General features: G+C 35.3%; 2 protein-coding genes and 1 pseudogene across 4 annotated transcripts; 1 reads left to right on the top strand and 2 right to left on the bottom strand.

Annotated features, from left to right (window-relative positions):
- The first annotated feature begins 237 nt into the window (after positions 1-237).
- LOC125198142 (SAC3 family protein C-like) lies at positions 238-4,623 on the top strand. The gene is made up of 9 exons (XM_048096578.1): positions 238-554; positions 636-736; positions 1,579-1,800; positions 2,167-2,382; positions 2,480-2,565; positions 2,686-2,782; positions 3,362-3,454; positions 3,576-3,730; positions 4,402-4,623. The coding sequence occupies exons 1-9, from the start codon at positions 311-313 to the stop codon at positions 4,427-4,429; spliced, it is 1,242 nt and encodes a 413-aa protein (XP_047952535.1). The 5' UTR covers positions 238-310; the 3' UTR covers positions 4,430-4,623.
- A 438-nt stretch (positions 4,624-5,061) lies between these two features.
- LOC125198141 (transcription factor GAMYB-like) lies at positions 5,062-8,205 on the bottom strand. 3 transcript variants are annotated; one of them, XM_048096575.1, is made up of 3 exons: positions 7,846-8,205; positions 6,373-7,333; positions 5,062-5,515 (listed from the first exon to the last, which is right to left on the bottom strand). In XM_048096575.1, the coding sequence occupies exons 1-3, from the start codon at positions 8,203-8,205 to the stop codon at positions 5,256-5,258; spliced, it is 1,581 nt and encodes a 526-aa protein (XP_047952532.1). In that variant the 3' UTR covers positions 5,062-5,255. The 3 variants fall into 3 exon arrangements, with proteins under 3 accessions (XP_047952532.1, XP_047952533.1, XP_047952534.1); XM_048096576.1 differs by having other exon boundaries at positions 6,445-7,333; XM_048096577.1 differs by having other exon boundaries at positions 5,255-5,515; positions 6,417-7,333.
- A 2,864-nt stretch (positions 8,206-11,069) lies between these two features.
- On the bottom strand, positions 11,070-18,316 carry LOC125198143 (annotated as a pseudogene).
- Positions 18,317-18,959: the final 643 nt, after the last annotated feature.

Here is an 18,959-nt window from a genome sequence, read left to right as displayed (position 1 = left end):
TATAACATCAAAATATGCATAATCCAAATTGTGAACTTACCATAACGATGTTAGTATTCTTTTCGGCTTAATTGCCTTTTAATCTATTTGCCACGTAACTTTATGTACACCGTTTGATTAAAAATGGCACGATCTTTATTACTTTGTTTTAGTTCTGCCCTAAGTTGGTGTGTATTTTTTTAATTGCAACACATTGTAGAGTAGAATTGTTTTTAACATAAATAGATTTATAAAAACAGGCTGAAGAGTTAGCAACTGAATTAAAAAATCGAAAAAGAAGAAGAGGAGGAGGAGCTCACGGTGTTCAACTATGGCGAACAGAAGTCGTCAGCCTTATCAACCTAGAATCAACAATTCTTCTTCTTCCTATTCGTCGCACTCTAATTCCACCCAATCAAAAATTCCAAAACCTTATAATCGAATCTACTCCAATAAAACCTCCAGCTCTACTTCCAAAACTGGTGAATTCAGCTGCAGGATTGAAAATAGTTATTACGACGACGGCGATCAAGAACCCCCAAACCTAATTGGGACTTGCCCTTTCATGTGCCCATGTAACCTCCTCCTCCTTCAATTTCACTTAGGTATTTATTTCAACTACCAATTGAATTGATGGAACTAATGTTCAATTGCAGTGGAGGAGAGGCAAAGACGCGAGAGGTTGAGGGATTTAGCTGTGTTTGAGAGGCTCCATGGAAATCCTGCTAAAACTTCACCTGCTCTTGCTGTGAAAAAGGTGCTACAGTTGTTAATTACTAATTTGCCCCTTTTTATAAAGCAAAATACTAGTTGTGATTGTGTATCTGTTGATTTCACATGTAAATGTTGGATTTTGTGATCCACACGTTGATAAATGAAGTTTTGGTGAATTAGTGGTAATGAGATTGAAGGAAGGATGTTGCTTTTACAATGAACATAAACTAGGAAATCAAGTTACCTCTTTCATATTGCCATTCTTTCTCTTATTGCTAATGCCAAAGAAATCGAATTAGAATATGAGAATCGTCATTAACACCAAGACTGGAAATACATAACATTTAAAGGGTAGCGTAAATAAAAATTTGCCTCCAAATATACGAGCTTTCAGTTGAATAAAATTTTCACATGGGTTCTCGATTTTAGGTGATTTAATATCATCGTGGCTAGCTAAAGTGATAAAGTTAATATCATCATGACTAGCTGAGTGATGTAGACTTCCAACTACATTGTCTAATACATTGCCTATTTTGGCCATGTAGACACTCCACGCGTCCAACTAAATGTTAATTTGGAGGCAATTAACAACCGTATGAAAAATCAAAACAGTTCAAGGTTTGAGTATTTGGATATAGATCTTTTGGTTCATGTGCAAAATATAAATTTGGTGATACTTGATAGTTCGTGTAGAATTGTGTTAGTAATTAATATTTGGACAGGTGGAAAGAAATCACAAATGATTTGTTCTCTGGCAGACCAACACTAAATCTTCTTGTTCAATCAATTACTAGTTCTTTTATATTAAATGCTGATAGATAAAAATCATAAATGAAGCCTGCATGTTAGTAGTATGACTAAATTTGGGTTCTCTTCTATGGTCAGTTCTGCAGAACTATAAGCTCAAAGGATATGAAAGCCTCTGATGTCCGGCCTGTTCCTGTCTTGGAGGAAACTCTAAATTATCTTCTCGACCTGCTGCATTCTAGTGATCATCCTTTTGATGTGGTCCATGACTTCATATTTGATAGGACAAGATCCATCAGGCAAGATCTAAGCATGCAGAACGTTGTCAGTGACCAAGTGATACACATGTATGAGAGAATGGTATGCCTGCTAATCAAATTTATGTGATATATGATACTGTTTTATCTTACTCAACAATCTTATATTTGGTTCCTTTTCAATAATATAGTTTTGTTATTATAGTGCCTATTTGCTCTATGCTTTGCACACAAACCAAATGCCCCCTTCTGAAGGGGTGGCTCTACAAGAGTTACATATGTGAATCTACTTTGACTAATTTTTACCCGCTAAATGTCACTGGCTTCCAATGTATTTGACTTTTAACTCATATTTCAAAAGCTGCAAAGTACTTCTTTCTAGGTCATATTTTCTTTAGTTCTCTCTCAAGGTCATGATATACAGTACCTTGTCATTTCAGATAATGGATGTTATGTTCCTTATGTACAGGTCAAATTTCACATTATATCATATCACCACCTTCACAGATCATCTCAGACTCCAAATACTGCTTCTATGTCACACCTCAACCTGGAGCAGCTTATGAAAGCTCTGACAACTTTGTTTAGCTTGTACGAAGTAAATCGAGCTTCACATTCGGCATCTCAAAATGAAGCTGAATTTTTTTCATTATATCTTCTTCTCCATCTGAGTCCTGACAACCAAGTAATGTAGCCTTCTCGTTGCTTCAAAATTAGTCTTAAACTTGCAGTTATTTTTCTGGCTCGTGGATTTTTATAGTAGCTCGTTCCCCTATTTGCAGGCCGAACCTTTATCCCTGTGGTTTCGCCGCATTCCTTCCCCGGTAATGGAGTCAAGAGCTATGAGTTTTGCCCGGGGAATATTGAGGTTACTAGAAGCCTGTGGTTCTTTATCTATTAGTATTAATTTCATTGAATTTTCCTGTGATTCCTGTATCTCATATTATATTTTTAGGCTCTTTTTGAATTCATTTAGTGCTTCTTGCAGATACTACCGACTTGGGAATTACAAGCGATTCATTTCTACCACAGAAGAGGAAGCATCCTATCTCCAATACTGCATTGTCGAACCTTACATCAGTGAGGTTATTTCATCAACTCTCATTTTTCCTTATAAAAGTGTGCACCTCTTTTATTATCTCTGCATCTCCTTTAACCCCTGATGTAATTGATCTGGGCCATCTGGTGGCTTATTATAATTACGTACACCACCAATTGGAAATGAAATCAGGTTAACTGGCTGAGAGGAAGTATTGTCTGATCTGATGATGTACTTGTAATTGTGTATCAAAATACACACATCAGAGACTGTGATTTAATGAAATTAAGATGCCTTGTTGAAGGAGGATAAGAAATGATTGTGAATAAATAAGTTAAAGGAGAAAGAGTACTGACTACTGACTTAATTTTTACATTCAGAAGTGAAAAAAAAAAACTAAAGGAATTTTCAAGAATCGCCCTTCTTGTTTAGAACTGCTAAAATTGTTTAAAGGGATTTTCTTATAGGTTAGTGGTGATGTGTTGGCTTTTTCAGCAGTACGTTTTTTGAATGTTTTAGCCTGTCTTGTGAAGTGTGCTTATTGGTAGTAGTTTATAAATTATACGTATTCCATATCTTTAGCAGAGCTGATTCTCTGTGTTTCGATACAATGGACTACACATAGGTACGGAAGTTGGCATTATCCTGTATCAGTTATGGAGGATACAAGCTGCAACCATACCCAGTGGAACACTTGTCAAAGATTCTAATGATGAAGGTAGATTATTGCACTTCCTTTTTTTGTTCGAAAAATATGAGAATTCATTTTGCAGCACTTCTTTAGCTGATATTTTTTAAGTGTAGCATAATTTGAACTCTTACCCAGCTAGAGTTTTCAGGAATCTGATGTTGAAGCTCTTTCGGTTGATTGCGCCCTTGAAACATCTGATATTGGAACTGGGAAAGGACTTGTTTCTTCCAAGCAAGCAGTCATAAATAAAACCTCAAAAGAGTACAAGAAGTACTATGAATTAGATTCGTCGAGAATACAAAGGTTTGTTTTCCCAGCTAATATCTCAGCGAATACTTATATAAAACTGAATGCATTGCAGCAGCTTCTGGAAAATGTTTAGCTAAATGAAACCAAATTTAATGCGAGTGCTATACCATTTTGTTATGTTATTCATGTGGTTAGAAGGTATTTTATTTTATACACAGTTTCTAGTTGTTATGGGTTGCTAGTAAGTTCTAGTTGTTATGGGTTGCTAGTAAGGAGATGATTGGTAGGGTGGAGTGAAATTGATCATTCCATACATGGGGAGTAGTCATTCCTTCCAAATCACATAGATTAAAAGAGTTGATCCAAATATAAGATTTTTTATGTGATACTCCTTCCGTCCCTTACCCTTATAGCTAAGTCGTATTCCTTTTTGGTTTGTGTCATTGTAGTGAGTCATTTCTTTCTTTTTTTGGCAAAAAACAACCTATTTCTTCTTTCTTACTTTACCCTCTTTTACTTTATTCTCTTCATTTCTCCGTCTTTTTCTTTTTCTACTTTATTCTCCCTTCATTTAACTCGCTTTTAATACAGTTTCTTAAATCTCGTGCCGAAAATAAATGCCTCTACTAGGGGGTATTATATTTGATTTATATTGATTAGATTTGGGTAGTGTTCAGTTATCAGGTTGGGTTCTTTCAGTTAATCAACTCATGTTTTGTTGATAGGTTGTGCGCTGAGCTGCTCGCGTTGTAACAACTGCAAATCGCAACCAGAATTGACTTCCACAGTTCCACATTTGGATTCTTCGGAGGAAGTGTGAATATTTTTTTGTAATATTTATCATTTTAGAATATTTTGAATTAATTGTTGGGCATTTCCAAAGAGTTGTATACGTAATGTGATTATTAATATAAAATAAAGAGTTACTTTAAATATTTGATTCTAAATAGCACTACCAATTTATTTTTATTTTTATAATCTGGATTATTGCAAATGGAGCTGAATATAAACAAATTATTGTGTACTTCAAAAATCTTAAACTGATGTCTGTATTTTAACTCGACCAATTTCACATGAGGATTTCAATCAAGATAGATTTTAATGTATATCTCATGAAATACTAATATACAAGCTTATAATATTTTTATTGTTTTTGTGTCAATACGAAGGACATTGTATTGTTAGTGTTCGTGCCACGTTTTTGTGATGTCAGTACAAATCGTGTTTGTGTTGAACATATTCTCAACAGCCAACAGGTTGTGTTTATGTTTACTTTACCGTCTCGAATCGTTATCATATCATCCCGACGTACAAATTGCCAACCTTAGTCACAGTGAACTGAGAAGCTAGTTGGTCAAATTCAATTCTAAAATTTGAAAACAAGGTGACAGCCAAATCTTGGTCCAAAAATTAAGACAGTGATACATGTTGCAGGGCAGCATCAGAACATGGTTACATTATGACTTTGGCAAAATGAAGGATAGTTTCACCAAAGGAATTTTACATACAAGAGAGTTATTGTCATAATCGCCTCGGTTCATACACCAAACAATGTTATAAATTGAGGAGTTTTGGCAGTTCATGGAATGTCTGAGATTTGGCAGACTGCTGGCATGATATTCCACGAGCACGAAGTAAAGCCCCAGGTTGAAGCAGAAGCAGATGTGTCGCCCAGAAGAGGCACGGTAGAATCAGTTGTCGAGCCCCTTTGCTTCGAAGCCAGACCACTCTGCTCGACCCAGCATGATCCTAGTATAGCATCTGGTCTCATATAGTCCACTTTGCTTTCAGCACCCACTATCCAACTTGGATCAAACACTTCTGATTTCACATGGTGCACTGCACAAAGTCATATTAACCAATGTCACATGATGCATTTCCAGTTGAAAATAATACCATCCATGACTGAATCATGATATCTGTACGAGTCTAAAAGGGCAGAACACAAAAGAATCATAGACGACAAACTTTAGGAACTGATTCAAGTAATCCGAACTTTAAGCCAGCAATTTGGTGAATTACAAGTTAATCCCAACTGGTAAAAAGATGGATATAGGTTAAGTTATAAGAGCATAAGTTTGTAGTATTTTTTTATGGCTAATATCAACTACTGTGACCGCAACAAATTTTAAACGAACACGTCAAGCAATACATCAAGGAATGAATCATGATATCTGGACGATTCTAAAAGGGCAGAACACAAAAAATCATTATTGTCACAAAATTTAAGAGTTGATTAATCAGAACTTTTAGCCTCAAAGCCAGCAATTTGACGAATTGCAAAATAATCCCAAATTGTCAGTTGTCACAAGTTGGATACAGATCAAGTTATAAGAGCATAGTTTTGTGTTTCTATGGCTAATAAGTACTAGTTTGACAGCAAAAAAGCTAAAAAATGCATCAAGCAATAGCATCCAGGATTGAATCATGATACCGGGACGAGTCTAAAGGGGCATAGCCTAAAAGAATCTATTCAACAAACTTTAAGAATCGATTTAAGAAAAAAACAATTAAGCCTCAGAGCATCAATTGGGCAAATCACAAGTTAATCCCAATAGGTCACAAGCTAGATATGGATCAAGTTTTTTTGGGATAATACACTAGTTTGACAGCAACAAAAAGTAAACGAATGCATCCGAGTTTTCCATAAATAATCAATATAGAGTTACTTCAATAGAGAAACAGCAGCTACTTACTAGTCACATCGTCTTCCAATGATCTTTCAGTGGTAGGAGTGTACCTGTTTAAAAGGGACCCCATTGAGTTACCTGATGGAGAATTGCGATCAATACAGCCTTTGAACTCTGTGGAGCATGTTCTAAGGGCAGAACCATCTGTTACTTCTCCATGGCTGACGTTAGATGGAGTGGCCAAGGCAGAAGATTGATTCTCCGACCTTCCCAGAGCCATAGCTTCATAAATTAAATCTTCTAAAAGGCCACTGCTCCCTGGCGAAGGACAATGCGATGGGAGTGGGCCTGGTAGAGGAGACTGGACCAAAGAATCGAATGATTCAGGTGGAGGATCCCAGACACCTAGTCCAGTCTCTTGATATTGGAGTGAAGGGAGCTCCGACTTCTGAGCATTTGCAAAGTGCTCTGAAGCAGAGTAAGTGACATCTGACATAAAAGGAGTGTCTGGATTGACATCAGACGAAAACAGTTTCTTGGTGTGGTCAGTGTCATAAGGGTAGCATAGACCAAAGGACTGAAATGATTTGTTGACACAACTATCAGTTTGAGTCCTGCTAAACATAGGTGCCTCATTAACACCACCACTTCCATAGTCTGACATAGGCTCATCTGGTTCTCGAGCCTGTCCAGAGACTCCTATTGTTTGAGGGATAAAACCATAAGAGTGAGGAGAAGCAAAACCGTTACCCATTGATACGCTGCCAGGAATACCTGGAATTGCTGGTGCATATCTTAAATTGTTTAAACTATCAAACATGATATTAGGTGCCCAGTAACCATTACTTTGCAAAATATCACATGCTTTATCTCCATCATATATCCTGGGCGAACTATGTTGTTGCTGATTCTCTGGTAGCGATTGTAGGCATAAATCAGGAGGATAAAGGGATAAACCGGCCCGTTGACGCCTTTTTATTCGAGTATTCCAATAGTTCTTTATCTCATTGTCTGTCCTCCCTGGCAACTGAAATTAGAGGATTTTTATTTCATGATACTTGAAAATTTTCATCACCAATAATTACTATAAATGAGAGTTAGGCAAATAAATTTTTAGTATGTTCACTGTTTAGCTCGTTCCTATCTTTCCACCAGAGAGGTGTCAACTGAAAAAGTGAGTATTAGATGGTGACATGAGAAGTACCGATTTGCTTCTTTTAAAAGAAGAGCAATATAAACACCAACTGTAAGCCCAAAAATACATGCTAATGGGAACTAACCTACCATTCTTCACCTAGACTACCTCCTGATGTTTAAGTTCTTACTCTCTATAAGGCTTACAGAAAATTTGATCTCACAAACAGACCACAGATAATATGTTTGATGCAACCATCATATAAGAACATCAAACTACAATCACCCAATCTACATAAAACACCATGGGAGTCTTTCCAAAGTCTACTATCCAATCAAATACTTTAGGTTCTAAATAATGCCAGAAAAAACCATACACAAGTGAAAGGGAATCTTGAAGCTTACGTGTGCTGCCATTCGCGCCCATTTGTTCCCCATTTTGGCATGAAGCTCGATTATAATCCGCTCTTCTTCTGATGTAAATGCTCCTTTTTTCAGGTTAGGTCTCAAGTGATTAGCCCACCTCAACCGGCAGCTTTTACCACACCGTGCAAACCCTGTATGCTTCTGAACTGCATTCCAGTTGCCTTCTCCATGTCTTTTCACGTACTCAACCAAAATTGCATCCTCAGCCGATGTCCACGGACCTTTCTTCATAACAGTGCCCCCACTAGAGCTTCCACAAAAATTATCGCCATCGTTACTCAGAGGTGAATCAGCAGAGAGCACGCCATCTTCACTCTCAGCAGTACTGCTGTGGCCCATTTCTCAATCACAATTCACATCTAACAAACCTTATAATCCACAAAACAGCTAAAAAATCAAAGGACGGACCAAATTAAATTAATTAATACATTATGCAGAAATCGTTGAGTTATATACTTCCATGGCTACATGTGAAATTCACATATATAAACATGGAAACGAAAAGTGATAACACAACATAAGTAGGTGATGAATCCCGGGAACTTTAACTGCTACAACAGAGAACTGTATTACCTAAAACCATCTACAATTTTAAAAAATAAATTAATGCGAGATCAACACTCAATTGATGAACACACGAAACAGCTAATCGCAAACAATCACGAAATCTTCAAAAACAAGGAAAAAAAACTCACAACTCATAGCTGAATATTTCATGGACGATTACTACCGTATTTACGAAATATGGAAACAACAACGATGATCCGCAGTTCATTTATTGAAGCTAATAAATGCATGCAGAATTCACATACAAAACAATAAATGTAGGGTTGACGAAATAATTGCAAACATTTTTCAGAATTTCACATTTCCTAGTAATTTTGAGCTTGGGATTCCTAATTCCAGCGAATGGTAAGATTGAATTACGCAGATGAAGGTATAGAATAGAGCAGAGAATTACTTGATTGCTGGAGAATTGAAGAAGTAGAGCTGAGAAAGGAAAGAAAGGGAAAAATTGGGATTGAGAGAAGTAGAAATGCAGGAAAAAGTGGAAATGGCATGGGAATGCTTGAACATATATAGAAGTGTATGTATAGGTGTATGTATATGATGTGTCCACATAAAAAATGGTAAATGGAAAAAAACATGAAGTTTTATCAAAATATTGATCTATCCCGCAACTTTAAAAGACAACCAATTACTATATCATAGCTTTGACAATTTTCTTGATTGTCGCATAGCAAAAATTTTATTGTGCCACATTTCGAATTTTATCCATGTATTTATGCTATGTAAAAATTAAAGCTATAAATCACTAAATGTATGAATGACATCGTTTAAATAGTCGAATCTTTTGGTAGTATGATATTTTTTGTTTGCCAAAGGCATACAAAATTTCCTGAATCATAAACTACGTGATGATTAAGAAATATATCAAATTTATGATATAAGTACTCGATCGTTTATTAAAATTACGAATTAGCGAATTTGACCAAATTTCATAATTTTTATTTTTTTCTATTTTACCCTACAATAAATTACTCTATAATGGTAGCAGAGTGCAGCCTGCAATCTTATCACAAATTCTCAAAATTAGGAATAATCAATTTTACTTTTCTATTACCTTTCTCTATGTAAAAATATTTTTATGTAGCATATATTTTTGTATCACAAAGTGATACTCCTCCTTTAGATAGAGGTCTTCCAAAAAAATGGATTACCACAATATTCATACACAACCAAAATGTGTTGTTTGATTTCTTAATCATTGTCCGGTTGATTTTGTGATTCACATATATAGGGAGAGTGGTATTAATTTTAATTAATGTAACTTGAGACGCGTCATTAATAATGATTTATTTATTTGTATATAAAACCACTTATTACTTTAAATGGAGTCAACATTCATGACACTAGTGTGACTAATAATAGGGAGGAAATGTAGGTGCTTGAATGGTCGATACCATATTTTTTTGCCTTCTTTTCGTAATTTCTCGACAACAACTTCGAGAACTTCAAGTTTTTCAGTCTTTGAGAATAGTTTTTCTTGAATCACATCCTCCAAAATTGTTATTAAATCCATTAATATAGCCCAATTTGAAAGTCCGTGAAAACCAATTTTGAAAGTTCTATGATATTAGAATGCAATATATCTTTTTATTAACATTAAAATATTAATATAAGTGGACAATTTAATTTTATAGTAGTAATAGCTAAAATTATAGGCTTATAGGATATGTTAATACCGAGACTAATATCTAGGTTCTAAGTATGAACTCGAATGTATTATATCATATAGACCCTAATTTAAAACGATGGCGTTTATTAGTAAAGAAAACAATGTTGTTTGGTTCAATTGGTTGAAAAGCATCAAGACTATACTGTGCGTAGGCGATCGAATCTTTTTGTTATGTGATAATTGAGATAACAAATGGATACTTTTAACAGATTTTTAAAGTTACAAAATGAATTAGAATTTTACCAAATTTTATAGTAACTTTTTCAACGATTTACCCTTTTTTACGTGAGAGTAGAAAATGGTAGAGTTTGAATCCTACACTCTCTATTTCAAGACAGAAGATCACACCATTTGTATCGTGTAGGGACACACAGTTTCATTAGTTAGTCATTTTTATGATTTTACATAATACTTGTCAAAAAATAATGCATTTGATTACATTCCAATGTAAGCCAAACATAAGTTAAATGCACTATTTAAAATATTCAATTATATAAATTTATGCTATCTTCATTCACAATAAATGGACAGAGACTATAATTTTAGCAAATAACAAAAAATGAAAAAATGGGACTATTTTTTTATTAACTTATTTACTTCATTTATATTCGTGTCAAAGACACTTGCACATGACAGTTGTTTTTTTTTTCACCTCATAGCTAACTATTTATATACATGCAACTCTTTTCTTATTCTTTCTTAGTTATAATGTTTTCAGCATTAAAAGTTTTAAGTCATTTTTTCTATATTAAAAGGTGACAATAGTTTTCCCATTTTTTTCATATTTTCCACTCTGAAGAATCTGAGATTAAAAATTGAGAACTGGTTTATTACAAAATGTGAAATCAAAGAAAATGCACTTGTACAGTTAACAATCAATGGCCACCTACTTCGCATTTAGGGCTGCGAATATATACAGTTAAGGCAAGAAGAGTCAAATGAAAACATCGTTTTCATTGTTCCCTTACAGAAGCTTCTTTTCCTGAAACATGATAAGCACAACAATTACCTGATTAGGCTTTTGCAATTTTCAACTTTCAAATGTTCTTGCAAAAAAAAGAAATGCCAAAACTTGTGTAGTGTTTATTTGCTTTTAGGGTAATTTTCAAGTCATAGCCTAACTTTGATCCCATGGTGATTTTTCAGTCTCAACTAAAAACATTACAAATATATCCATTGTTCACTTAATAGCTCGAGTCACAATTTTCGGACACAACTTAAGAGAGATTACATTGGTTTTCAGCAGGTGACACAACAGCTCTTTGGCAATTAAGTGAACAACGTTGATACGAGTAATATTTTTTTGTTCAGGCTGGATAAGTCACCACGGGATTAAAATCATAGACCTTTCCTTTTTCTTAAGCATTTAATCTTAACAATCGCCTAACATATGGAGCATGTTAAGGACACAGCAGTTGTGTATTAACTAACCATTTTCTCTGACTTTCTTCTACTGCGCCATAGAAGCCGAATTGGAGTGCCTGGGAACCCTGCACTTGACCTGAGCTGCTTCTCCATATACCGTTGGTATGTTTCAGGAAAAGCTTAGCGTCATTTACAAAGAACACAAAGGTAGGTGGCCTTATAGCTGCCTGCAAAATATTTTGTTAATCAGATACAATAGGTAGCAGGACAAGCATTTAAGAGGAAAATTAGGGAAAACGGTTGTCCTGAAAAATTTAATTATTTAAGAGGAAAATTATCCACGCCACATAAGCAGGAAAATGGTGAAAAAATTTCATTCCCTTCTTCCATAAAAGAGAATGCACCCATAGAAGAAAAATCATCCAAGTAATCGTTCCATGAAGACATGAAAAGAAGCCAATAAGTACCTGGGTGCAGTAATAAATACGACCTCTCTTTCCTCCTCTAGTTCTTGGAGGTGGTTTGAATGCAACAGCTTCACTGACAACTTGATTTAGTGTTGCTGTTGATAATCTCCTTGATCTCTCTTTGCCACTAGACCAGCAGCCACAGTGATCCTTAAATTGAAGATGGGCATAAAATCAGGAAAAACAAGCAAATAAAAGGCGCATGGCCTGTAAGTATAATATTGTAAACCACAAACTGTGATAGGCATAAAAAGCAATTAAATACTCCCTCCGTCCCACACTACTTGACACATTCTTTTTTGCACTCGTTTTGAGAAAATGATACGCCCTCCGTCCCACTTGAGATGAGATACTTTCCTTTTTAATTTGTCATAAATAAGATGATACATTTCTATTTTTGGAAACTTTCCCCAATTAATACACTCAGCCACTTTTTCTCTCCTTAATTAAATATTCAACTCTCTTTCTCTCTCCATTTAATACTTACACCCACCTTTTCTCTCTCCAATTAAACACATAACCAACAACTCCTAAAATCCCATGCCGACTAAGAAATGTGTCATCTTAGCTGGGACGGAGGGAGTAATAATTAGTTAAAGTGGGGAGAGAGTAAAGTAAGTGGGAGAATAATTACTCTCTCTCCACTTTAAATAATTATTATCATTTTCTCAAAATGAGTGCTAAAAACAAAGTGTGTCAAGTAGCGTGGGCGGAGGGAGTAGTTCCTAACATGTTGGGATAAAAACTTAGAATTCAATATTTCAGATAACTAAAAGCTGGGTACATAAGATAAGGTTGAGAAATTCTATAAAATAACTTCTTTATCAGCATTCACATTTGAGGAAGTTTAAGACCACACTTTTGCTTGCCAGGTCAAAGTACTGAAAACATATATTGGAACACAGTTTATGAATTCATGCAGAAGATAATACTAGGTCAAAGTTCTGAAAACATATAACAGAAAACAGTTTATGAATTCTTGCAGATGAGAATACGATTTAAAGACATGTGGATGAATTTAGTGTGACTTTGCATCAAAAGCTCAAATTGGAAACGTACTTGTCAACACTCTGTCCTTCTATTGCTGTTGAGTACACTACGGGTGCCCAACTAAGAATACGGAGCTTCCTCTCACATCTTCTTCGTAGAACATAGCAGTTTGCTGGTTTTTATTAGGTATTGTGTCCCATTTGTTCACAACAATTAGGCAACCTTTCCCTTCTCTCTCTATTTGTTCTGCTATCTTGAAATCCTTGAAAGTCAAAACCATGATGTTTACTCAAGTTAGAGTTTATAAAAAGTACAGCCTCATTAAGATACATGGAACAGATACAAAAAAGAAATGGAAAATTAAAATTGAACTCTTGCATCAGCCAGCCATACAGGAGTTGCAAGGAAAAAGCTATTTTCAACAACACTTCTACATGAAAGCTGCAATAGTGCTTGTAGTTTAGATAGTACAATTTCTCAACTTCCAAATCCACTTATAAATTTCAAATATTTAGAAGAGAGCTGAGAAGCCAAACTAACTATAAAGATGCCCAGAACTATACATAACATGCTGCATCCTCCAACTACACATTTGAGCAATCGGCGCTGAGTGGAGATCTCTCCAGTGTTGTTTTATGTTTTCCAGTTAGTTCATTTAATTTAGTTCCATAATTCTTATTTTGTGATATTATTTTGAGGTTCTTTATTCTAACACTTACAGTCTTAATTTAGTCCAGTTTTTCACTCAATCATAAATGCATGAATCTTATAGATATAATCAACAACATATGCATACATAACATTAATCAAACTGCAAAAATTATGCTCGTGTTACCTGTTCTGTGATGCAGGCCATTGCTTCAATTACCAGGGCAACAACATCCGAGCGTCGAATAGCACTGGCGCTCGGTTCACAGACAGGGCCTCGGTGGTGCTGCCTGATGAAGCTACAGATGCTTTCTTTCTGATACCAGCTGTATCTATTAGATGCCATTTCTGCAAAAACATGAAATATACAGTTACCAACTGCTTTTCATTAACTCAAGTTCAGAACTGAATGTTTCTTGTTATATTCGCTTTAAGAGTCATGTTAGATCAAATGGACATCTTCAGAACTGCCTTGTTAAGTGCAAGAAAAACTAGAAATACTGAAGAAAGGAAATATCAACTGCTTAAGGTAACAGAAAATCATTTCTTAGATAACACGAGCCACAAATGAATTGATTTGAAGTCCCTTGATATTGAAATCTGTTGTTGATTTACAGTAGACATGTTTAAGAATTTCAAGTGATGAGGTTTTACAAATTGTAATGATTTGGAAACCATAAAGATGAAACAAAATTCAATGATTTACAGTTCCACTGCAATATTAAGTTGAGATGTTCCAAACCACTATCCAGATAACATCATTTAGACATTTACATGTAATGTTGATTTAGAGAAATCATTATAGGCATGCTAAATTAGCTGTACAGAGGACTTAGGAGCATCCAAATGTCAAACAGAAAGTGAAACATTTTCGTTGAGGAAACGGGACAGAGTTGGTTGTACAGAGAATTATGATCATGTTAATATACAAAGGAATAAAGGATATGACAATGTTAAGCTCCATTAACCAACCTGGCCATCTGGTCCAGTAAATTCAGTATCAATAGCATCTCGGGTAGTTCCACTGATTGGACTGACAATTGTCCTATTATCCCCAACCAAAGCATTCAAGATACTACTTTTACCTACATTTGGTCGGCCAACTATAGCAATGGAAGGAACATATTCTTCCGTATCAGGGTCCTCTATATGCTGCAAGGGATGAAAACAATCAATTTTTATTTTCAAATCATTTACAATAACAAATTTTTTTCAATAGGTTGGATATACCAATGATCATATCCTCGATGATTTAAAAGCATAAAAGCTGAAGCATCTCACTGTCTGGTGCAATAAAACTAACCTCAATCTTTTTCAATTGAGAACAGACAGAATCAAGAAGGTCCCAGTTCCGCTCCCAGATAGAGCAGATATTGGAAGGGGAGAAAACCTAGTAGATCAAAGAAATAAAATAACTTGTTAAACATAGATACCAGTACAGGTGCCCACATATAATATATACTCCAACTTAATTCAACTAACAGTTTTTTCCTTTTTCTTTGTATAGATTGAAAGCAGCATCTTTGTAGATTTAGATGTCAAGATAGAGAACATAGCTGCAATATGATAGTGAATGTGTGCCGCCTTTGAACTATTATTATTAGAGGAAGAAGCATTAGTTCAATTACTTAGTTCCATTTTATTTTTAAGTTGTAAATTAGTTTTATATATTATGCATGGTATGGCCTGTGCATGAGTTTAAATAGGCTTTTGTAAGGGAACAGAGGAGATGACAAGATTATCTCTACAAACATGAACAGAAAATTGAGTAATGGATGTGTAAAACTATAAGTTATCCATCTAGTCACTCATGTCTCCAATTCTCCTGACCTTTTCCTCTTTTGCATACTTTATAAAGTTTGCTGTTATAAATCCACATGAAAGTGTGGAATAGCAATATGGCATAAAAGTGGGTGCCAATCCTTTCCCTTTGATCATGATCATGGGTTAAGTTAGAGCTCCCTAACTTAAATGCTTATCAATTTGGAGAGGTAAACGTCACGGCCTACTGAAAGGGGCTACCCGAAGGTGAGACCAAAGGGATGCCACCGAAGATGTGGGCCCAAGGGGCAGCAAATGGTTGGTGGGCTTGTGTAGTTGTGTTAGGGTTTGCCACCGGGCGTGTGTCATCCGTGGACGTCTAGTTTGAAAGGGAATGGATTGATATGAAATCCCAAATTGGTTCCACATGAATGTGTAGAGTGGCATATAAGTGGGACTCAACCCTTTACCTTTGACCATGGGTTTGGGTTAAGTTATGGCTCCCTAACTTAATATGCTTATCAGCTTGAAGGAAAAATAAGTTTCATTAAGCCCTCTTACATCAAGTGATTAAATAGTACAGAGAATTAGAGATCAATGACAAGTATTCATGAAACAGTTGACTTGAAAAAAAGAAAAGAGCGCTTACCCTAAACCCCAGAAATCTGACGCTTGTAAGGTACCTTGCGAGGAGATTCACATTTGTTAACAGCAAGAACAATATACTTGTGTGAATAGTTCTTTACAGCCAATCCCCTATTTCAACATCTGCTGCAGTCAGACCTGCCTGTTAATTGTTCATCTTCATCATAGACTTCCCATGAGGAATAAGACTTGTGATGTAACATTATAACGTACAAACTCCATAAAATTCACAACAACAACAAACTGTAGTGTAGGTTCAGTTTCTTTTAAAATTTGTCAAAGAACGTGAACAAAACCTAGAAATCTAGTGTATACTAAAACAAAGTAGTCTTTCACCTTAAATAAATATTCCAGAGATATTTTAATGAATTTATAACTACCTAATAATGATCAATAGATTAACATGTTGATGAATCTTGGTCATTGATTTGACACGTATACACTATAAAATGATATCAAATGAATTATAATAAATTCAAATCTCAATAATAGAGAAAAAAATCATAAAATATAAATTACTTATATATTTTTCTACTAATTTAGCTACCGTGCATCGGGCAGGAGCAAAACTAGTTGTACACAACATTAAGCTTCTTAAAAGAACTAATAATGAAAACGCACCTGACCATCAACAACAAATATAATGACAGAAGACTCTTCTACAGCAACAGTAGCTTGTCTTTCAACCATGGAAGGCATCCTAGCAACAGCAGCTTCCTAGACGAGAGGAATACCCTCCATGCCAATTGTTGTTGATATAGCTCGTTCTTCATGATATTTTGAAATTGTAAGTACACCTCCGATGCCCACTACCATAAATTCATAATCCCCCCAAAAAAGATCACTATACAAACGGTCCCTGGTAACACCAGGTTCATCAACTACAATTGCTCTGTTTCCTGCAAAGAGGCACCTCTGATAAATAAAACTTTGCTGCTAAATCAGGATTCCATCGAAAATACAGAATTAACTTAAACAATTGGCACGAACACAACATACTTGTAGATGAAATTGCAAGAGCAATTTCAACCAGAGCTAACAGTACATACCCCAACCAAGCGATTAAATAACGCTGATTTACCAACATTTGGCCTTCCAACTATTGCAACCTTTGGAAGAAGATGGTCAGGAATCTGCCAAATATATTGCCAAATCAACACCAGGAAAAATTCTACCCTACAGAAAATATTCAGCTTCAAGATAAAGAAAATCAGGTTGATAATTAGAAGCAGCATTTTAAACGTCCATAAGTATAGAAACTGTTTTTGCTGTAATATCTATGATTTTTTAAGGTCACACCTCACAAGGTGGAGGAAACAGGTTTTATGCTGGCATGGGTCAAAAGCTCGTGAGAATTTTCCAATACAGAGTACTTATTAGATTGAATGTACTGAATTTACAAACTCACATTAAAAGCAAAATCTACTTGACTTATATCCCTTTAATGCATGTTGTAATTAAAACTCCATGGTAAATTGGTAATCACCCAAAAAGAACAACAGAGATCCAGAAGACACATGAGTTTCACTGACATTGCTAATAGGATTTATGTTCTTCTTCTGCTTTCCTCGAGTTCCCTTTTTTTTGGAAACTTCACCCTCTGTAAACATCCAAACACAGGATGTCAGCATCCATATTCACAAATAAAACTGCAAAAAAATCTCAAATGTAGTCCTCAAACCTCCAAAATTAGGAGGCGTTTGCCTGAACTATAGTCCTTAAAATTACCTATATAAGCTTCACAAAGAAATAACTTCCTCAACCCCAACTTAATTTTTCATAATCTTATAAGCAGCAATCACTTATCAATCGCAACCACAATATAAGCCTTTTTCAATTTCATCTCTCTTCAACTTTCACTCTCAAACTCATATATCCATCACTAGCTTATAAGCTAGATTATCCTAAATTTCACCGCCCCAAATTTTCACCATACATAAAAAGAAGGAAGAATTTTCAAAAGTAAATAGCTCCACGAATCACGAATTTGATAAAACGAACCAATGTTCAATTCTCGAGACAAGGAATCAGAGAACTCCTTGACCGCCCGCCTAGCCTCGATCTCAAGTTCTTCAGCGTCGAAATTCTCCAATTCCTCCTCCTCTAGGTCTACATCAGATGGCGCTTCTTGTCCGTGAATCTCGGCATGTAGCTCAATTTCTTCACTGATATCGAAATTGGTAGCAAACAACGGAGCAGTGGAAGGCTTCCGGAGGTGCAACTGACGGCGGAGGGCAGTGGGGAGAGAGAAAGCAAGAGGGGAGGGCAATACTTTGAGAGATGAGAGATAAAGCAGCAACTCTTGCAGAGGAAGTGCGGAAAAAGATGACAACATTGCCTCGTCTTCGCTTCTTGGAATGTGGATGTGAGAGTGGGTTTATCGCGCAAAAAAGGTTTATCCATTCCAACCAAATCGTCTAAATGCGACTTTTTTAAACGATGACAATTGTTACTACTTTTTAAGCGACTTAGTATGATAATCATTACATGAAAAATAAATATGGGGAAATAAACATTTAGGAGAAGGATCATTGAATCAAAATGTCCGATAACTTTGGACATGAGGACGTTAGTAAATTGATCCACATCCATTTCTGAGATTTAACTTGATTCATTTAGTTTAGATTAGTTTTCTTCATTTCTTGTACTCCACTATTTACTTTTTACTAACCGTTTAGCTTAGTTTTCTTCATTTCTTGTACTATTTACTTTTTTTATTAATAGTTATTTTTAAGCTTGTACTCGCTCCATTGAATTAAAATACACATTAATTTTAGGAGTTGTTGGTTAATATACTACTCTTCTAAACTTGTTTTTGCTTGTTCAGGTTTCTTTTAGCACTGTTTTATAAAATCATAGATAGTTAAAGTGGAGAAATGGTAAAATAAGAGAAAATAATGTGGAGAAGTGTCTTATCTACAATATTTTCTCTCTCTTCTAGGTTTTTCCACTTTAACTATTTTTTCTCCTTTCGTCCG

This window comes from Salvia hispanica, unplaced genomic scaffold (assembly GCF_023119035.1).
Source record: "Salvia hispanica cultivar TCC Black 2014 unplaced genomic scaffold, UniMelb_Shisp_WGS_1.0 HiC_scaffold_1243, whole genome shotgun sequence".
Lineage (NCBI taxonomy): Eukaryota > Viridiplantae > Streptophyta > Magnoliopsida > Lamiales > Lamiaceae > Salvia > Salvia hispanica.
Note: the sequence above shows the minus strand (reverse complement) of the source record. Positions and strands in the feature narration are given on the sequence as shown.